Source organism: Theropithecus gelada, chromosome 2 (genome assembly GCF_003255815.1).
Source record: "Theropithecus gelada isolate Dixy chromosome 2, Tgel_1.0, whole genome shotgun sequence".
Taxonomy (NCBI): Eukaryota; Metazoa; Chordata; class Mammalia; order Primates; family Cercopithecidae; genus Theropithecus; species Theropithecus gelada.
In genome coordinates this window covers 44,876,380-44,894,609 of record NC_037669.1, presented here as the reverse complement: position 1 = coordinate 44,894,609, position 18,230 = coordinate 44,876,380, and the positions used below count along the sequence as shown (strand labels likewise).

Genomic DNA, 18,230 nt, shown 5'->3' with positions numbered 1-18,230 from the left:
ACTATTTAGCCACATCCTAAGAAATAGCCAGGAGTTTTCAGTTTAAGAACAGAGAAGCTGGAAATGATTTTGTTTTTAAGGATTGTGGGGAAAGTATATTTGCCCAGGACTCAAATGATTTGCTTCCAGCTCAAGGGCCACTACCTATAGCATATGGCTCCTGAGCCCTGATTTCCTCATCTGTAAAATCAGATTACCATCGGTCCTGCTTCCCACTCAAGATTATTGTGAAGATCAAATAAAGTAATATATTTGAGCAAGCTTTGAAAATGGTAAAGAGCTGTCCAGATGGGAGGTATCATTTAACTTTAGTCTTCAAACTCTCGGACCAGAATTGAAAGCATTGAAAACAATAAACTGCTCTGAGTGCAAAGTAATAATTATGGCTCTTTCCCAAAAAAATCATTTAGATAATATATGGAAATCAACATTTCAATTGTAAGTAAAAATTCTACTTAAAGCCAGGTGCTGTAACTGCAGGCATAAAGGTGTAATAAGTGTCTTTAAAAACAACAACAACAACAAAAAACCCTGCCTGGAGTGAGTGCAGGGTTTGGAATGAAACCGATATATCTTTATATTCACACAGAAAGCAGAAGCCACATTTACTGTCCTGACTCAGAATAGACCTATGAACCTGACATTTGCAATATGAATTTCTATACAGAGAGTCTGGGTATCAGCCTAGACATGTGAGATGGAAGTGAAGAAGCGGGACCGTAGTTCTGGAAGCCTGTGTGCAGAGGGTCCCACAGGTAGCATGGCTCAGGAGGAGAACAGCACTATGGCATTCACAATCATCTTTCCCTTTTCAAGTCATTTAGCTTCATTGTTCATAAACCTCAGAGGAACATGCAAATTAGAGCATGCTGAAATGCTTTCATTTGGCCAAGAATGTTTTCAGAGAGCTCCCTGCTGCTCAGAAAGAGTCCTAAGCAGCTGGCTTCACTGAACTGTAGAACAAGCAAAAAGATGTTAAGTAAGGATTAAGCGCTTTAGACAGTAAGTGTAAGATGTTAAATGTTTTCCCTGGCTCATTTGTGGGTCTTTTTCTCAATTCAGCATGCAAGCTTTTGGGGAAAGAGCAGCTTCATGGACTTCTGTGTCTTGAGTTATTTTTTTTTTCCATCTGGAGGGAAAGATAAGCATTTAATATCAAGGAAGATAAGAGCCAGCAATAAAACACGCCATACTAAATTTTGGTTGCCTGCCCATTTGTAAGTCCCATTCTCCTCTGGCCCAATCAGCACAAATTGATGTTAACTGGAATTTTATTTTTTGAGTGAAATGGGCCTTGAAAATGAGGCTGCTTTTTTTCATTTCCGAACCCAACAGTGTCTTAAATATGGGCTGTTTTCATTATGTGGCTTCTAATCATGGAGTTGGCAGCCCCATGGAGTATAGGCCCAAGACAAATGCTTGGCACCTTTCTTTCTCTCAAGCCCCTTGGGTGTCCTTAGGATATCAGATTCCTCAGGGCACAGAGGTTATAGGGGAAAGAAGAGCTTTGAAGATGGACACGCATATGCTCCAATGCCAGTGGTGGCCCTTGGGAGCCTGGGTGAACTTTCTTAGGAAGTTGCCCCCTTTATCAATGATAAAATGGGAATTTCCTCTGACCAAGCGGAATGGGGTTTTGGATGGGGGTGGCTCTAAGGACAAGAGAAACCTGAAGCACCCCCTTGAAGTGGAGGGCATGACTCAGTTGGAGACCTCAGAGGGCAAGAGCTTTCCTCTGTCGAAAGCCTGATGAGGCCTGAGGAGCATTTTTAGTGTCTAACACATCTCCCTCCCTCCACCTAGGATGACATTGTTTAGACCTGTTCGTTTTTCTTCTTTGTAACAGCTTTCTTGGGCATCTATTATGTGGGAGGCCATCCTAGGGACATTGCAAAGGGTCCTTCTCTTAGCAGCCTTGCACATACACAAAAGGCTCTTTGGAGTTTCTCTCTCTCAAAAGTTTGCTCAGTCTAAGCCTTTAGCACTGTCCAGTAGATGCTCACTTTGCTAGAGAAAAACCTAGAAGAGGGAGAGCAGGTCTCCACCCATAAGGAGAAAGAAATGCACAGAGATTGTCCTGTGAGGCAGAGTAAAGCCAGACACCCCAGAGATTTACAAACACACAGCCTTGTGTAGGTTCTTCTGTTGTGTAATCTAACAAGTTACGTTCTCATTTTCAGTTAGAACCTTTGTGACGGAGTTTAAATTAAAGAGAACTTTTCTTAATACTACTGTGGAAAAACATTCAGACCTACAAGGAGTTGAAAATGAGATCACCAAAACGGTAAGTGTCCTGAATGGCATCTTTCTACTAGTCTTTTGTTTCCTAGAACAGATTTTATTCCAAGAGGGAACTGCCTAGGGGTCAGCTCTATCTCCTGGGCTCTTCACTTTTGTTATATTTGGAAGGAAAACTTCACGGTAAAATAAAAAGGCTTTCAGAAATGGAAGCGAGGTGTGGGTGCCCAGTAGAAGAGTTTCTTCAGATGTGTCCTCATGCACAGTCTTTATCTGCACCTTGGTGTTTCTTTTCCATGTGCAAACTCATAGTCACAGACATGCAGATGACAGGCACCAGCAGGAGCTGTTGGTGAGGAAGAAGGACCCAGAAAATCTTACGGTCCCATCTGCTGTTGACAGGCTGTGTGACTTTCCCCTTGTGTTTTGGAGCTCGGGGGAATGATACTCTTTCCTCAAAGGAATGCCAAAGGTGCAACAGTTAATCCTGATGCCCTAGGGTTTGAGAACTCACTGTATAGATGACTGAGGGGCCTTTGATTCTGCTTCTTTCCCTCTTTGCCTGCTTTCGATCAGAAATTTAAAAAAAGAAAAGAAAAGAAAAATGCCATCCTGGGCAGCATGGCAAGACCCCGTCTCTACAAAAAAGACAAAAATTAGCTAGGGTTGGTGGCCCGCACATGTGGTCCCAGCTACTCAGGAGACTGAGGTGGGAGGACCATGTGAGCCCCGGAGGTTGAGGCTGTGGTAAGCTGTGATCAAACCACTGTGCTCCAGCCTGGGTGACAGAGCGAGACCGTGTCTGAAAAACAAAAGAAACCCCCCAAAACAGCAACAACTAAAAAGGAAAATGGAGAGGAGGAAAGAAGAGAGGAAAATGAAGCTCATATAATAAACTTTGCTTCTCAACTGCTATCTGAGTCAGAGATTTGACTCGTCTGTACAGTGAGTTTTTAAACCCTAGGTTCAGAAAATTGAAATTTACCATTAAAAACTTTAGAGATGAATTGATTTCCAATCTCAATGTTACTTGTTCTTTGTGGATAGGAGTTAGTATATTAGCCAGGAATTATGCATTTCTATGGGGCTTTGGACTTTATTTATGTAAAATGTGGATCCAGTTCTATTTCTCTATCTCCTGAGCATTCCCTTCATGATAGGGATGATGTCAGATGGCGCACTCCTGTGACAGGCATTGCCGGCACGTCTACAGAGAGAAACCCGGGAGGTCTGGAAGTGAATGACATTGCCTGAGTCCACGCACAGCAGGTGCAAAGTTGGGGAGCAGTCCATTAACCCACCCTCACTACTGATACCAACTTCAAGTTCAGGCATCCCCAAGATCACCCTCAGTTTCAATATTCACTAGAGGAGTCACAGAGCTTACTAAAAGCAATTATATTCGCAGCTACAGTTTATTACAGTGCAAGTCAACAGGTTTAAATCAGCCAAGGAAAGAGATGCACGGGGCAGAGAGGGCAGAGAGTCCGGGAGAGTTCCAAACACAGAGCTTCCAGCTGTCCTCCCGCTGAGGAGTCATGCACAGTGTTAACTCCTCCTGGCAACAGTGTGTCCAGTATGCAGGGAGTTCTGCCAACCACGGAAGCTCTCCAGAGCCTTGACTGGGGCTTTGTCATGTGGCTGACCTCAATCTCTAGCCCCTCTAGAGGTTGAGCTGATACCATGTTACCCAACCCCACCATAAATCACATTGTTGGACTCTGGCATGGCCCAGCACCCCCAGGTAAACAAAGAAGTTTTTATTAGACAGCACATTCCGAGGGCTTAGAGATGGCCTCCCAGGATCTAAGAGCAAAGGCCTGACTTCCCTGGGGCCAAGGTTAAATTCTTTACTACACAGCAGAATTTTATGTCTACTAATCCTACGCCTTGTCCCCTCGCCATAGCTGCCCCTTGGTCATGCTGCAGGTGGATATCTCCTGCTAAGACAGTTTAGGGGTTTAGAACCCTATGCAGAAGTGCAGTCCTTCACATTACATGGTGCTGAGTGACTCATTTGACTTGCTATTTTTTGCCCAGTATCAATGTATAATTTACTGGTGATGTGACGCACCTGTCCCCAAGAACGAGTGAAGATTAATGAATCATTGGCTGGGAAAGCCACTCACATGGTCTTTCCCGAGATGTTATTCTGTTTACCAAACCTGGAAAAACAGGTTAATAATAAAACAACAGTAATAAATCATTGCTATTAGGCTATAAAATGATGTCATAGGAAGCCAGAAAGGGTTTGATAATGCCACATGTTTGCCCCCATCTTCTGTAGAGTGGCATGTAGACAGGTGGGTCTGCACTGGGCCCAGTACTGAGACCCTCCACTCTGGGAAGGGAGTCTCGGTAGCTCCTATTGTGCAGGGCAGCAGGGAAGCAGGCCTGATATTTCATGCTGTAGAGGGATTTTCTACTGTCTCCAAGGGCACAAGGCAAACATTGGGAGAGTAGCTCTTAATTTGCTCTCAACAAAAGGGCTCTTGACCCACGTAATGTAATTTCTCACGGAGAGCCTTTTTGAAGAAGACCTGTCTTTGAGTTAGGTCAACTCATTGTAGATTATAAGGCGTCTATGTAGGGCCTGTCAGAGCTAGGGTAGCTAAAAGGAGCCTTTCCAATGCAGCTCGTTCACTATGCAAAGTCCAAATAAACAGTTGCCTCTGAGTTGTTTGAAACCCTGGGCCTTAGAAGAGAGCTGCTCCTTTGAAGATGTTTTGCATCCAAGGGTGCTATTCTGAACATCATTTCCTGCCAAGATTTTCCCCACTGATTTACTCTCTGCCTCTTTCTCTTTGTACTCGTGGAGCAACAGAAAGGCATTTAAGAGGGGAACAAAAAAAGGACACCACTTCTGTGCAAAGCCGCCTGCTGATAACTTGATGGCTGGAAAATGCCTGTTTTATCCTGAAAATAGGAAACTGGTTCTAGGTCCAAGGCTTTTGTCTAACTCACAGTTAACGACAGACTTGTTCTTCCTTTCAGTTAAATATGTGTTTTTCAGCGTTACCTAGTTACATCCGATCTACAGTTCACGCCTCTAGGTAAGTAACAGATTACATTTGCTTGTGAACTAGTCTGTAGAAAGGGGAGGCTGTTCTAATGTGGGTGATAGCAACAAAACCGGGCTGTTTTCACCCAGCCATGGGGCGATCCAGGGACAAGGTCACTGACCTTCATGCTCTCCCATTCCGTCACTGGAGAATGGTGATGACGCTCATTTCCAAAAGCCTTGGGACCTACGTGTCATTTCAGGGCTATTAAAAACCCACAAACTTTGCCTATAGGGAGTCCAACGCGGTGGTGATCTCACTGCAAACAACCTTTTCCCTGGCCTCCAATGTGACGCTGTTTGACCTGGCTGATAGGATGCAGAAATGTGTCAACTCCTGCAAGTCCTCTGCCGAGGTCTGCCAGCTCTTGGGATCTCAGAGGCGGATCTTCAGAGGTAAGAGGGCAGCCCTCTGGGAGGACCCTACCCATATTGTTAGGCAAGACCTAAGATGGAAATGCAAGGCATCCAGGGCTCAGACCAAGGAAAGGCCCTCACAGAGCCTATTTTTGGCATGGGTGTTAAGTCAAAGACCTTTGTGCACATGCGTCTTCCTTTATGTGTGCGTGCATGTACAGACACATGCACACACACACCCAGAGTCCTGTACACAAGCCTTGAAGACACCTGGTCCTTGGCATGCAGCTCCTTCTATTTCTTTTATCCAGTGTTGATGTGGGAGGGGGAGGGGTATAGGAGCTGATGTGACAAAGCAGAAATCACTCTTTTTCCCTTGAAAAGTTCCAGCTCTCTTTGGGGAAATAGAATGTACATGCTTGTCAATGATCCAAAAAAACCTTCATCTGGCCAGAAGCAGTGGCTCGCATCTGTAATCCCAGCACTATGGGAGGCTGAGGTGCCCTTAAGCCCAGGAGTTCGAGGCTATGATTGCACTGCTGCACCCCAGCCTGGGCCACAGAGTGAGACCCTGCCTCAAAAAGCAAAATAAACAACCACCACCAAAACCTTCATCATGATACATTATTAGGTTAAAAAAAAAACACAAAACAAACCCATGTGCATTATTACCCATTGTTTGTGTTTGTTTGCACATTATAAATGCACAGAAACGAGACCAGAAGAATGGAGGCCAGAATGCCCACAGTGGCGCCATAAACAGTTATTTTCCTTTTCTCATTCTTGCTTTGTCTGTTTTGTCAAAAGCTTCTATAGTGCCTCTGGTGTGAGGCAAATGAAGAAAGGATTGGAGACAAGTTCAAAAGGGAAGTTTGGGTCTTGGAGGGGAAGTTTCACCTCCAGGACAGGAAACTCAACTGGAATCTAAAGTACTTCTTTGCAAAGGGGGCTTGTCCCTGTTGCCACATGCTATATGATCAAAGTTAGCTCATTTTACTGCACAAGTAGGGCTGGCATGAGGATGGAGAATCTAGTCTAAACCTCCCATCTGGCATCCAGATGCTGGACATGAGTAGAAGATATCAGATTGTAACAGTCTGCTGGTAGATCCATGACATTGACATTCCCAGTGGGCCTGGGTTCCGTAACTGCTGGTCAAGAGAGCTTTCTGGAGTGGGCCTGTATATTACAGAGCTTGAGAGCCAGATTGTTAGCCCTTCATTCTAGGATAAGAGCTGGAGCTTGGCCCATTTAAGGCTAGTTATTAATTTGAAAAAAAAAAAAAAAAAGCTAAACCTCTGAAGTTGAAGTTATTATTGATGGGGGAGTGAGGTAGAAAGGTCATGCCCCATTATATCATGGTCATGCCCCATTATATCATGCTCGAAACTTTGAGACTCTGTGGTTTTACTTTTTTGTTTCTCTTGCCACGGATTCAAGGGTACCAAGTTGTCCTCCCCACTGCAGTAGGAAAGTCACCTTTCAGTTCACTAAAATTTATGGAGTACATTCTGTGTGATCACTATTGTACCAGGTTACTTTTTGTGCCCCATAAATGCATTCGTGCCTTTACAATTCAAATGCCAGTCATTTGGATTTGAAAGAGCCTGCTCATGGCAGCCCTACCCACCCTCTGACTCCCATTCTTCCAACTGCTTGTATATGGTTTATGGGAAAGTACCTCTCACCCTTGCTGCCTTGCTGAAGTTCCTATTTACTTCTCCTTTCAGAGCCCATGAGAACAAAGACAGCTATGCATATCAACTGAGAAAAAGAGGCTTGTTTCCCTGTTTTTCCTCCCAGGTCTTCTTCAGGTTTTGCCAAGACCAGCCTGGTCTCATGCTAACCTTTCTGAGTACTAGAGAGGTGGCCTTGACAGCTTCTGACATCTGGGTGTTTCCAGCATATGGGCAGTGCTGGGCTACTCTGGACACTGCCGTTGGAAAGGAGGGTTTTCTGTCTTCACTTCATAAAACATCCACTTCCTTGCCTTTCAAAGAAGTGCAGCTCTTGTCGTCTCCAGAGGTTTAGTCTTTGGAAATCCCCCATGGAACGTCTCAGCTTTAGATTTACTTAAGAGTCTCATTGTCTGTGTTGGCGGATGTTATGCCCAGGAAAGACCATGGGAATTGTGAATGTAGCAAAATCACATCGCCGGGCTTTACATGAAAATGGGGTTCTATGTGGTCCTATTGGATGGATTTATGGTAGAATATTCTTTGAGAATTTGCAGGGTAGCGACTCCTCCACTGCAGAGGCGGGCCCTGTGTCCCATGCTTTTGCGTAGATCTGCTTCTGTGCAGGGCACAGTTGCTGCAGCAGAGTGTCCTTTTTGCCAACGGGCTGGATTAATGGGCAGGGTGGAAGGAAGACGTGACATTGGCTTCCAGAAAATATCTAATCAGGCCAGGCAACTCTGGCTGGCCGCTGGACAAGGCAAGTGTCAGCCTGGACAGGTTTCTGCCCTGGAGGAATTTCTTTATATTAAGGCTTGAGGACTGGCAAAGCCTTCAAAGAGTGGAGATGAGGGATTGTGGAAGTTCATTACCTCCCTGGTGCCAGCTTCGCAGTGTTTGCCTGGTGAGATTTTCCATTTTTAATTTTTCTCCCTTAAATACAAACTTTTTACAATAAACAAAGGAAATTCTATCGCACACACAAATGTGGTTCTGGTTGAGCACGCCAGCTTCCACTGATAAAGGCAGGAAATTCAGCTTTGAGAACTAGAGTTGTGTCCTAAGTTTACCTCGTGTGACCAGGCTGTCCACCGGCCCTGAGCTCTCAGGACTCACAAAAGGGGGCAGATGTGAGGAACCCCATGTGGGGTGGCAGCTCATGTCACCAAAACCTGCCTGGGCAGGGGCAGTTGTGCACTTTTAAAAGGGGTACCTGGCTTCTGAATAGGTTGGCTTCCTCCTTTGGGTGGGAAATGGGAGACCATGGCTGGAAAATTGGCAGTCATTCCACCCTGCACAATAGATACATGGCCCTTCTTCTTGCATCTTTCTTCCCATTCTGAACTTGAGCTTGCCCCCCAATAACAACAGCAAGTATCTAGCTTGCCTTGCCCTGCACATGGGTGTAAATAAGGTACTATCCACTATCCAGTTGGTTTCCTATTTTTGTTCCATTCTCTGTGTACCCCATATACACAGTAGGCCTATGCACCCTTATTGTGTCTGCTGTAGACAACTTCACAGAGGGCCATATGCCCCATAGGAAATGCTTTCTGATAATAATGAAATGATTCTTTGTCATCCATAAAATGAATAAGGCCCTAAAGTGAATGAGGTAGCAAGCCTGAAAGATGGGCTCCTTCTCTGCCTGCCTCTGTTTCTCTCTGCCTGGTCAGTGACAGGCTGCCATGTGTACCAACCAATCCCTGTGCAAGGCACTGAAGACCCAGAGATGAAGAAGCCTCAAGAACCCATCAGTGGAGTGGGGGAGACTGCCTGATAAACAGAATTACACTGCAGCCCGGGGCAAGTAGATTGTCTTTCAGACCCCTCCTCCTCACCAGTGGGCAGGGTGATGTAGGCAGCACGCTGTCAGGACAGCGAGCCACCCTGCCACAGGGAGTGGTGCTAGGTCCCTTTTTAGGCCATGCAGAGACGCAGAGATGAGATGCACTTCCACTTGAGATAGGTGTGGCCTGCACTCCTGTTCTTAGCCTGAGTCTCGGCTTCCTAAGAACTTGGCCGTATTTTCTGGTTGTGCTGATCCTTCCTCTGCAGTCGTTTGGAAGATACCGGGTCATTAAGGGCTGTATTTGCAGTGAGCACCAGAGGAGGGAACAGGGCCCTATTGATTCCAATTTGGTTTTTCAGTTGGTCCGTGGCCCGCCGTGAGGGTGTTTTCAATGGGGAAGGCTGGTGCACAGCCTGCGGCTGATCAGAGAAGGAGTGGCAGAAGGCAGTGCAGATGGACTCCTGAGAGGAGTGTTGCTCTGTGGAGACTTTCTGGAAAACTGTTCTCAGCCTCTTGAAATAGAAAGTTCATGCAGACACACGAGCTTTGAAGTGGAGGAGGTTTTAAGGTTTGAAGTGGAGGAGGTTTTAAGGTTTGAAGTGGAGGAGGTTTTGTTTTATTTCACCGTCTTGTTTTTCCATTCCAGCGGGCAGCTTGTGCAAGCGGAAGAGTCCCGAATGTGACAAAGACACCTCCATCTGCACTGACCTGGATGGCGTTGCCCTGTGCCAGTGCAAGTCGGGATACTTTCAGTTCAACAAGATGGACCACTCCTGCCGAGGTAGCCACAGCTTCGCCTGGGGTTCTGTGCCCCATCCTGGGACTCTGCCTGGTGCTCTGTCTCTCTCTCTCTCGCTCTCTCTCTCTCGCTCTCTCTCTCTCTTGCTCTCTCTCTCTGCTTAGGCGTGACCATTCTAAACTGAGGGTAACTGGTTCTTGTTATTTTGCTCGTGGCAAGATTGAATACATTATCTCCTTGGAATAATAGCATTATCTTTGACTGGTGCATGCTGGTCTGGCCAATTAAATTCAAAGGAAGAGAGAATGGAATGCCTGTGGTAGCAGTGCCTTTTCTTTTTTTTTTTCCACTTAAAGGAAGTTAGAAAAATTATTGTTTTAATTCCCAAAGCTTTATCTATTGTCTGCTAATCTTTTAAAGTGGAAGTACAGGCATAGAGTCAGGCTTATATCTTTCAGAGGCAGCTGAGGCCAGAGTCAAAGCCTGACTCTGCCTCACTGATCGTGTATCCCCTTGGGCAAGTTACTTTGTTTCTCTGAGCCTCAGTTTCCTCTTCTGAGAAATGGGTATGGTGATCCTCTATTGGATATTTATTCTAAGAGTTAAGGAAAGCAGTGGATATAGAGGCCCTTTGTAAGCCGTCAGCATCTGCTCTTGTATTTGGTCCAGGTTGTTGTTGAATTAATGAGTTCTGGTTTTAAAGGTCTCATGCAGTGTTTGAGAGCAGAAATCTAATGCTACTAACCTTTAAGATGAGGCTTAAATTCATTTAGTTTGAGGGAAAAACTGCTCAAAGAATGTAGTCCAAGAATACTGCTTTAAAATAAAATTAATTCAGGTCCAGAGCACCACGCACCCTGACTTATAAAAAGGCTGCTGCAACTTGCAATCACCAGAAAAACTAATGATATAAAGGCCATCGTGGATGGCCAGTTTGCCTACTCAGTCAACACCTTGTTGGTGATAGATGTCAATGGATGTTACTGGAATCTAATAAAAATCACATCCTGGGGCGAGGTGACATGCCAGTTTTCTCTATCAGGACTTCCCATTGGAGGACTTGTTCATCACAGATAAAAATATATTTCAGGGCAGCACTCTTATCCTGAGCTTCAGACCCTCTGACTTTTTTAGGTTTGGATACAGAGTTCTCAAGTGCTCATCATTAGCTCTCCAGGTGAGACCTGTGATGGGTTTTGAAGGGGAGGGCCAACTCTCTGTTGGGCCTAGGTCCTGATGTGTGACTAGCACACAGCATGTCTCAATGCCATGCCAGACTGCCACATTGCTACAAAGAGACGATGCTTCCTCATGCCATCTTATCTGCTTTAATGCAGAGGGTTCCTTGCACCTCTTAGAAATGGGGAGTTGAACCGGGAGCAGTGACTCACGCCTGTAATCTCAGCACTTTGGGAGGCCGAGGTGGACGGATCACCTGAGGTCAGGAGTTCAAGACCAGCCTGACCAACACGGAGAAACCCCATCTCTACAAAAAATACAAAATTAGCTGGGTGTGATGGCACTTGCCTGTAATCCCAGCTACTTGGGAGGCTGAGGCAGGATAATCTCTTGACTCGGTGGAGCGGAGGTTGCAGTGAGCCGAGATCATGCCATTATACCACTGCAGCCTGGGCAACATCCGTCTCAAAAAAAAAAAAAAAAAGAAATGGGGAGTTGAGCCTATCTTCACGTGGGAAGGGGTTGGACTAACATCCATGTGTGTTGGGGTGCTGTGCTGCTGACAGGGGATGATACAAGGTAGGCAGAGGATGGGCATGGTGCTGTGGTGTTCCCTATGAAGAGTATCTCAACAATGGCCCTATCACCTTTGCTTCTGGCTGGCCTGCGCCACTTCCTCTGTTTCCAAGTCAGCAATTTTATAATCGTTTCACTTACAGGCTAGCATTAACAATAGCTGTTAAAGATTTACCGAGTGTGCTGACACAGGCACCAGCCACCTTATGTTGACCAAGTAAGGACCCAAGAAGCAGCATAAGGAAACCTTAGTTTGCCTTTGGGCTTGTTGCTGAGACCCGGTGAAGCCCTTTCTTGGCAGTATTTGCACCATCAGGCCTCTGATGAGTGGATCCCGGAGCTTCTTGGGCCACAGTCCTTTAGGCTGGATTCTGATGGGTTAGCAGTGACATCTTCTGGCCATCAGTGCTGGAGCACTGACACCTCAAATCAAGGCTCAATCCTGTGTATAAATAGAGGATAGAGGAGTGTGTGTTCTCTAAATCACTGCAGTTCAAGCTATACATTAGCAGGTCTCTATGTTCTCTGCTGCGTGTGCACGCATACACACACACACACACACACACACAATGTGTTTGGTGTCTCACAGAAAATGTCTTTACCAGACTTTCAAAGCTACCTATAAAATCAAAGTAGATACCCCTCTCAATCCCTCTCATAGGTTTCTTAGCTTCCTTCCATCATGCAGGCATCAAGATTAATTCTTTTTTTTTTTTTTTCTTTTTAGAGACAAAGCCTTGCTCTGTCACTCAGGCTGGAGTGCAGTGGTACAATCAGGTCTCATTGCCGCCTTGACCTCCTGGGCTCAAGTGATCCTCCCACCTCAGTCTCCCAAGTAGGTGGGACTACAGGTCCTTGCCAGTATATCCAGCTAATTTTTGTATTCTTTGTAGAGATGGACTTTTGCCATGTTGCCGAGGCTGGTCTCAAACTCCTAGGCTCAAGCAATCCACCCACCTCAGCCTCCCAAAGTGCTAGGATTACAGGCGTGAGCCACCACACCTGGCAATGAATTTGCACAACCTGTTTGCATGTCTCTTTCTTTAATCAGACTGCCAGTGCCTTAGGTGCCAGAACCGTGTCCTGAACAGTGCAGGGTTCAGCAAATGTCTGTTGAATAGATGAATGGATAAGGCAGCAAATAAGATAGGAAAAGATTGGCATGGCTAGATACAATCTCCCACAAGGGAACACAAGAGTTTTTAAGAAGCCACTGGCAGCTGGGCACTGTGGCTCATCATGCCTATAATCCCAGCACTTTGGGAGGCCAAGGTGGGAGGATCATGAGGTCAGGAGTTCGAGGCCAGCTTGGCCAATATGGTGAAACTCTGTCTCTACTGAAAATACAAAAATTAGCTGGGTGTGGTGGTGCACGCCTGTAGTCCCAGCTTCTCAGGAGTCTGAGGCAGAAGAATCGCTTCAACCCAGGAGGCAGAGGTTGCAGTGAGCCGAGATCCCGCCACTGCACTCCAGCCTGGGTGACAGAGCGAGACTCCATCTCAAAAAGAAAAAAAAAAAAAAGATGTCACTATCTACTTATTTCTATTTTTAAGTCCAGAAGACTTGAATTCACTTGTGCCTTATGGCAATAGGGGAAGCCCAGTTTGTGAATATGTACTAGCTGTTGCCACATTCATTTCATCTTCAGTGCTCTGGGTCAGAATACCTCTGGGGCAGGAGTCTCCAACCCTACTGGTTTGTGGTCTATTAGGAACCGGGCTGCATAGCAGGAGGTGCAGTTAGGAACCGGGCTGCACAGCTGAGCTCCACCTCCTGTCACATCAGCGGTGGCATTAGATTCTCGTAGAAGTATGGACCCTGTTGTGAACTGCACATGCGAGGGATCTAGGTTACGTGGTCCTTATGAGAATCTAATGCCTGATGATCTGAGGTGGAACAGCTTCATTCCTAGACCATCTCCCCGAGACCGCCACCTTGCTGGTCCATGGAAAAATTGTTTTCCATGAAACCGGTCACTGGTGCCAAAAATGTGGGGACTGCTGCTCTAGGGTGAGTGAGATGAGAAGCTGGGTCGTAAGGAGCACAGTAGCACCTCACTGACAAGTTTCCCCAGAACAGCTCCACAGCATAGTAGCACTCAACCACCAATGAATGACGGAATGAGCCCATTTGAAATAGAGAAATATCATGACATCAGGGAGCCAGGTCACTCCTGAAACAAAATGGAAACAGCCCAACCCATCAGCTTGTGGCAGGACAACAGATGGACCTTACATCTGGCTGGATGACAGCCATGGAATGGACCGCCTCCACCCAGCAGATGAAATCTAATGTTGGGTGGGGAGATTGGATGTAAAAACATTTCCAGGAAGAAGTGTTCAAAATAGAACAGACTGGTGTGACATCACCCTGCCTCAGTGCCGAGATGGGTGGGGAGGAGTCACTAAGAAGCAAGCAATCCCCAGTGGCTGCCCTGCAGCCTTAGCCATCCACAGATCATCCAGGGCAGCTTTCCCCACTCCCATGACCTGCTGCAGCATGAGGCAGAGGCACACACAGGAGGAGGGCCACCGGACACGGGAGAGGCAGGAGCACTCAGCTGCCCCCTTGGAGAAGACCCCACCTGAGTGAGGCCAGCCGAGAACTCAGGTATCAAAGATTGGGAGATGGGGCCTCGTTACTCCTTCCCTAAACGGGATGCAATTATGCTCTACCCGTGGCATAAAGTGAAAGCACCTAGTGAAAATTGATTTGATAAAATAAGATTGAAAAATATGTAAAAGGTAAATCAGGTTGAAGGGGAAATTAACAGACTGTTTTGTTGAAGCCAGAAGGAAAGTGAACATGCAGAATGAGACACAGCAGGGTCCTGCACGCTTGGTAAAAGAAGGCCCCTCACTTAAGTGCTGCTGAGGTTCCTGGACACTGAGGCAAAAAGAGAAACATGACTTTGAAAAGAGTCAGGGTCCCTAAAATAAAGAACGGCTGTTCAGGAGCATCCCTGTCTTTTAAAACAATGGGGCCAAGAGAAATTTCTCTGGGGCATCCTCATCAAGAGGTTACTGAGTGATATTGTAGCAAAGCAGTCCATGACATCCCCAAATAAGTACCACAGGGACTTTCCATGGCTGCTGCTTATAACAAAAAGGCCTTTAATACAAGAGATTGCAGCTCGGAAAAGTGATTTTGTGGGGCCAAAACAGTGCAGTCCAGGTGCACAGCTCTCTAATATCTTCCGTGAGACACATTACAGTTGATTTTGTTTTTGAAACTGTATTCCACAACCCTCTAGTGATATGTTAATAGAAAGTCTGTAACAATAAAGCAGATGCCAGAGATGTTCAACTGCTAACATTAAGAAAGTAGGAGGAGGGGCTGGGCGCGGTGGCTCACACCTGTAATCCCAGCCCTTTGGGAGGCCGATGCGGGCGGATCACGAGGTCAGGAGATCGAGACCATCCTGGCAAACACAGTGAAACCCCGTCTCTACTAAAAATACAAAAAAAAAATTAGCCGGGCGTGGTGGCGGGCGCCTGTAGTCCCAGCTTCTCGGGAGGCTGAGGCAGGAGAATGGCGTGAACTCGGGAGGCAGCAGAGCTTGCAGTGAGCGGAGATCGCACCACTGCACTCCAGCCTGGGCGACAGAGTGAGACTCCGTCTCAAAAAAAAAGTAGGAGGAGGAAGAACATTCAGCACATCGTCATGAGGAAAGTTATCATGCACAAGGATGCTGGACCCAGCCCACAGGGCCCCTCTCGCCAGCCCCCCGTCCCTCCTCACCCCCGGCCATGCATGCTGCTGGCCCCCCCTAACCCACCATTAGCATGTCTGCTATCCCATCAAGTATTGCAGCTCTACCACTCTGTACCTTTTCTTATTCGGGATCTTTTATGCGATGTATCTCATACATTAACCCTGAATCACATTTTTATCATTCCTTGCAGCAGAGAATTTGTCTGTGAGGCCATTTTTCATTGTCTGCTTTCATTCAAGCATGCATTATAGCTCATGGTGTTCTGTCATCTTATCGTTGTGTTGAAAATGTTCTCTGATCACAGAAATTTAGGAACTGCTGATCCAGGGAAATGGCCGGGCCACAACTGCTTCAGTGAAGTAGTGTTCCAGGAGCCGCACCACCCAAGGGTTCAAAGTTCTGTTCTTGGGCAAGGTGCCAATTAACACACATCTAGATATGTCCAAAATCCCCTACACAGACTACAGGGTGAGCATTCTGTTATGAAAACCTGGGCACACACCAGAACTGTGCCCCAGAAGATGTCACCCAAAGCTCCCCCCTTCTCATCGAAGGGTGGCAGCAGGGCCGTTATCAGGTTACAGGTTTGATTTACATTAAGAAGGTGAGCCATATGTTTTTGCGATGGAAGGAGGTTCCCCAGGGGACATTCTTCAGCTATAGAGAGCTTCTAAATGAATTGCATTGGTCATATAATAATTGTAAATCTTATCTAGAAGTTATTTAGATAAATTGCCTCTATAGCTGAAGAATGACACGGTGGCTCACACCTTTAATCCTAGTACTTTGGGAGGTGGAGGTGGGCGGATCATCTGAGGTCAGGAGTTTGAGCAGCCTGGCCAACAGGGCGAAACCTCATCTCTCCTAAAAATACAAAAATTAGCCAGGCTTCATGGCGGGCCCCTGTATTCCCAGCTACTTGGGAGGCTGAAGCAGGAGAATCGCTTGAACCCAGGAGGTGGAGGTTGCGGTGAGCCAAGATGGCACCACCGCACTCCAGCCTGGGCGGCAGAGTGAGACTGTGTCTCAAAAAAAAAAAAAAAAAAAAGTTACGCTGGCAACAGTATTTAAATGAGGATCATTCCAAACCAATTTGCAGGCTTCTGGTACTAGAATAATCCTGTGGACTTTAGGGTGGCTGGCATTTAATTAACTGGGAGTTTGGGAGAGGTAAACAGACACACTCATGCATTTTCCTTTTCTTTTTCAGCATGTGAAGATGGATATAGGCTTGAAAATGAAACCTGCATGAGGTAGGCTCAAAGTTCATTTAGTCTCATTTTGTTACAAATCTTATCTAGAAGTTACTTAGATAAATTGCCTCACTTATTTCTTTTGAGATTTGAAACTAATTCTTACCCTTTTTTCTTTCTTGGCTTGCAGTTGCCCATTTGGCCTTGGTGGTCTCAATTGCGGAAACCGTAAGTGTACAAAAGTGGACCATTATGCGTGGGCAGGGGCCTGGCCCTGTTGTTAGTGCACAGGTGTCAGTCTCCTCCCACTTCCCTCAGTTCACACCCACTGTCTTCTTAGGTTCTGTGCCGATGGCATGGGGGCAACAAAGAGAAAGGCTGGGCATGGTGGCTCACGCCTGTAATCCCAGCACTTTGGAAGACGGAGGCAGGAGGATCACTTAAGGCCAAGAGTTAGAGACCATTTTGGCCAACCTGGTGAAACCCCATCTCTAGTAAAAATAAAAAATTAGCTGGGTGTGATGGCACGTGCCTGTAATCCTAGCTACTTGGGAAGCTGAGGTGAGAGAATCACTTGAACCTTTGAGGCGGAGGTTGCAGTGAGCTGAGATCACACCACGACACTTCAGCCTGGACAACAGAGGAAGACTTCATTTAAAAAACAACCAAAAAAAAAAAAAGAGAGAGAAAGATTTGACTGGTGCTGTTTAGGGGCTCAAGGTCTGGGCAGGAAGAGAAACACTTACTCCTAAATAGCCCTGCTGTGTACTGAGTGTTACTGTGATAACTAGACATGGGGTGTGGGACGGGGAGGCAGGGACTGTGCCCAGAGAAGAATGGGAGGACAGTCAACAGTACTTCTTGGAGGGAGTGGAATTAGAGGAACAGTTGGAAAGATTTAAACTGACGGGTATGAGGGGAGGACATCCCAGGCAGAGGGAACAACGTAGACAAAGGTCTTGAGGCAGCCATGGATCCTTGGTGTTCTGGGGACAGTATGTAAGTGGGCGTGGCTGGAGGATAGGAAGATAGGAAGGCAGAAAGTAGAGGATTTGGGCTGGCAGAGTGTATGGGGTCTGAACTGTTGGCGTTGGGATCACCAGGCTGAAGAGTGTAGACTAACCAATAACTGTCAGGCAGGGCAAAAGTCTTAGAACAGGAAAGCAGTTTGATCAAGGAAAGCAATTTGGGCTGCATTGAGAACAGACTGTACGGAGGAGAATGTGGGGGTGCAGCTTAGAGATTTCCAGCATAGTCCCCCAGGCATGCTAGAGACACACTTAGGAATCCTCTCTGCTCCACGTGGAAGTAGAGGGTGGAACTCCAAGCAGCCAAGAGTGTTGGTGGGGACTGTGAGCGTGGTGTGTTTTGCACCTAATCCAGTTCTTGGAGAAAAGCAACTGTGATTCATTTGAGATTGCTTGCACTGACATTTTCTTATATTGATACATTAGAAATGGAAATTATCAGCAAAATTAAATTTGGGGATATAGCGTATCATAGGATGTAACAGAAATACTAACAATGAAGATTTTAGTTTAGGACAGCTTTGTCTCTCATCCTACAGACAAATGTGCCAGGGGACTGTATTCTCAGTTTACTAGAAGGAAAGTAGACACGATTTTATTGAATGTGTGTAAAAAAGCCCCCTGTTTCTATTCCCCAATGGTATACCTTACATCTGATTTCTTCAGTGGTGTTTTC

General features: G+C 46.2%; 1 protein-coding gene across 2 annotated transcripts in view; it reads left to right on the top strand.

Annotated features, from left to right (window-relative positions):
* Window positions 1-18,230, top strand: part of HEG1 (heart development protein with EGF like domains 1) — an 88,870-nt gene that overhangs the window by 47,156 nt on the left and 23,484 nt on the right. For both annotated transcript variants that reach the window (XM_025375894.1, XM_025375895.1), the window contains 6 exons: window positions 2,181-2,284; window positions 5,233-5,291; window positions 5,535-5,695; window positions 9,771-9,905; window positions 16,544-16,586; window positions 16,717-16,754. In XM_025375894.1, the coding sequence (XP_025231679.1) occupies window positions 2,181-2,284; window positions 5,233-5,291; window positions 5,535-5,695; window positions 9,771-9,905; window positions 16,544-16,586; window positions 16,717-16,754 (540 nt within the window). The remainder of the gene's footprint in view (window positions 1-2,180; window positions 2,285-5,232; window positions 5,292-5,534; window positions 5,696-9,770; window positions 9,906-16,543; window positions 16,587-16,716; window positions 16,755-18,230) is intronic.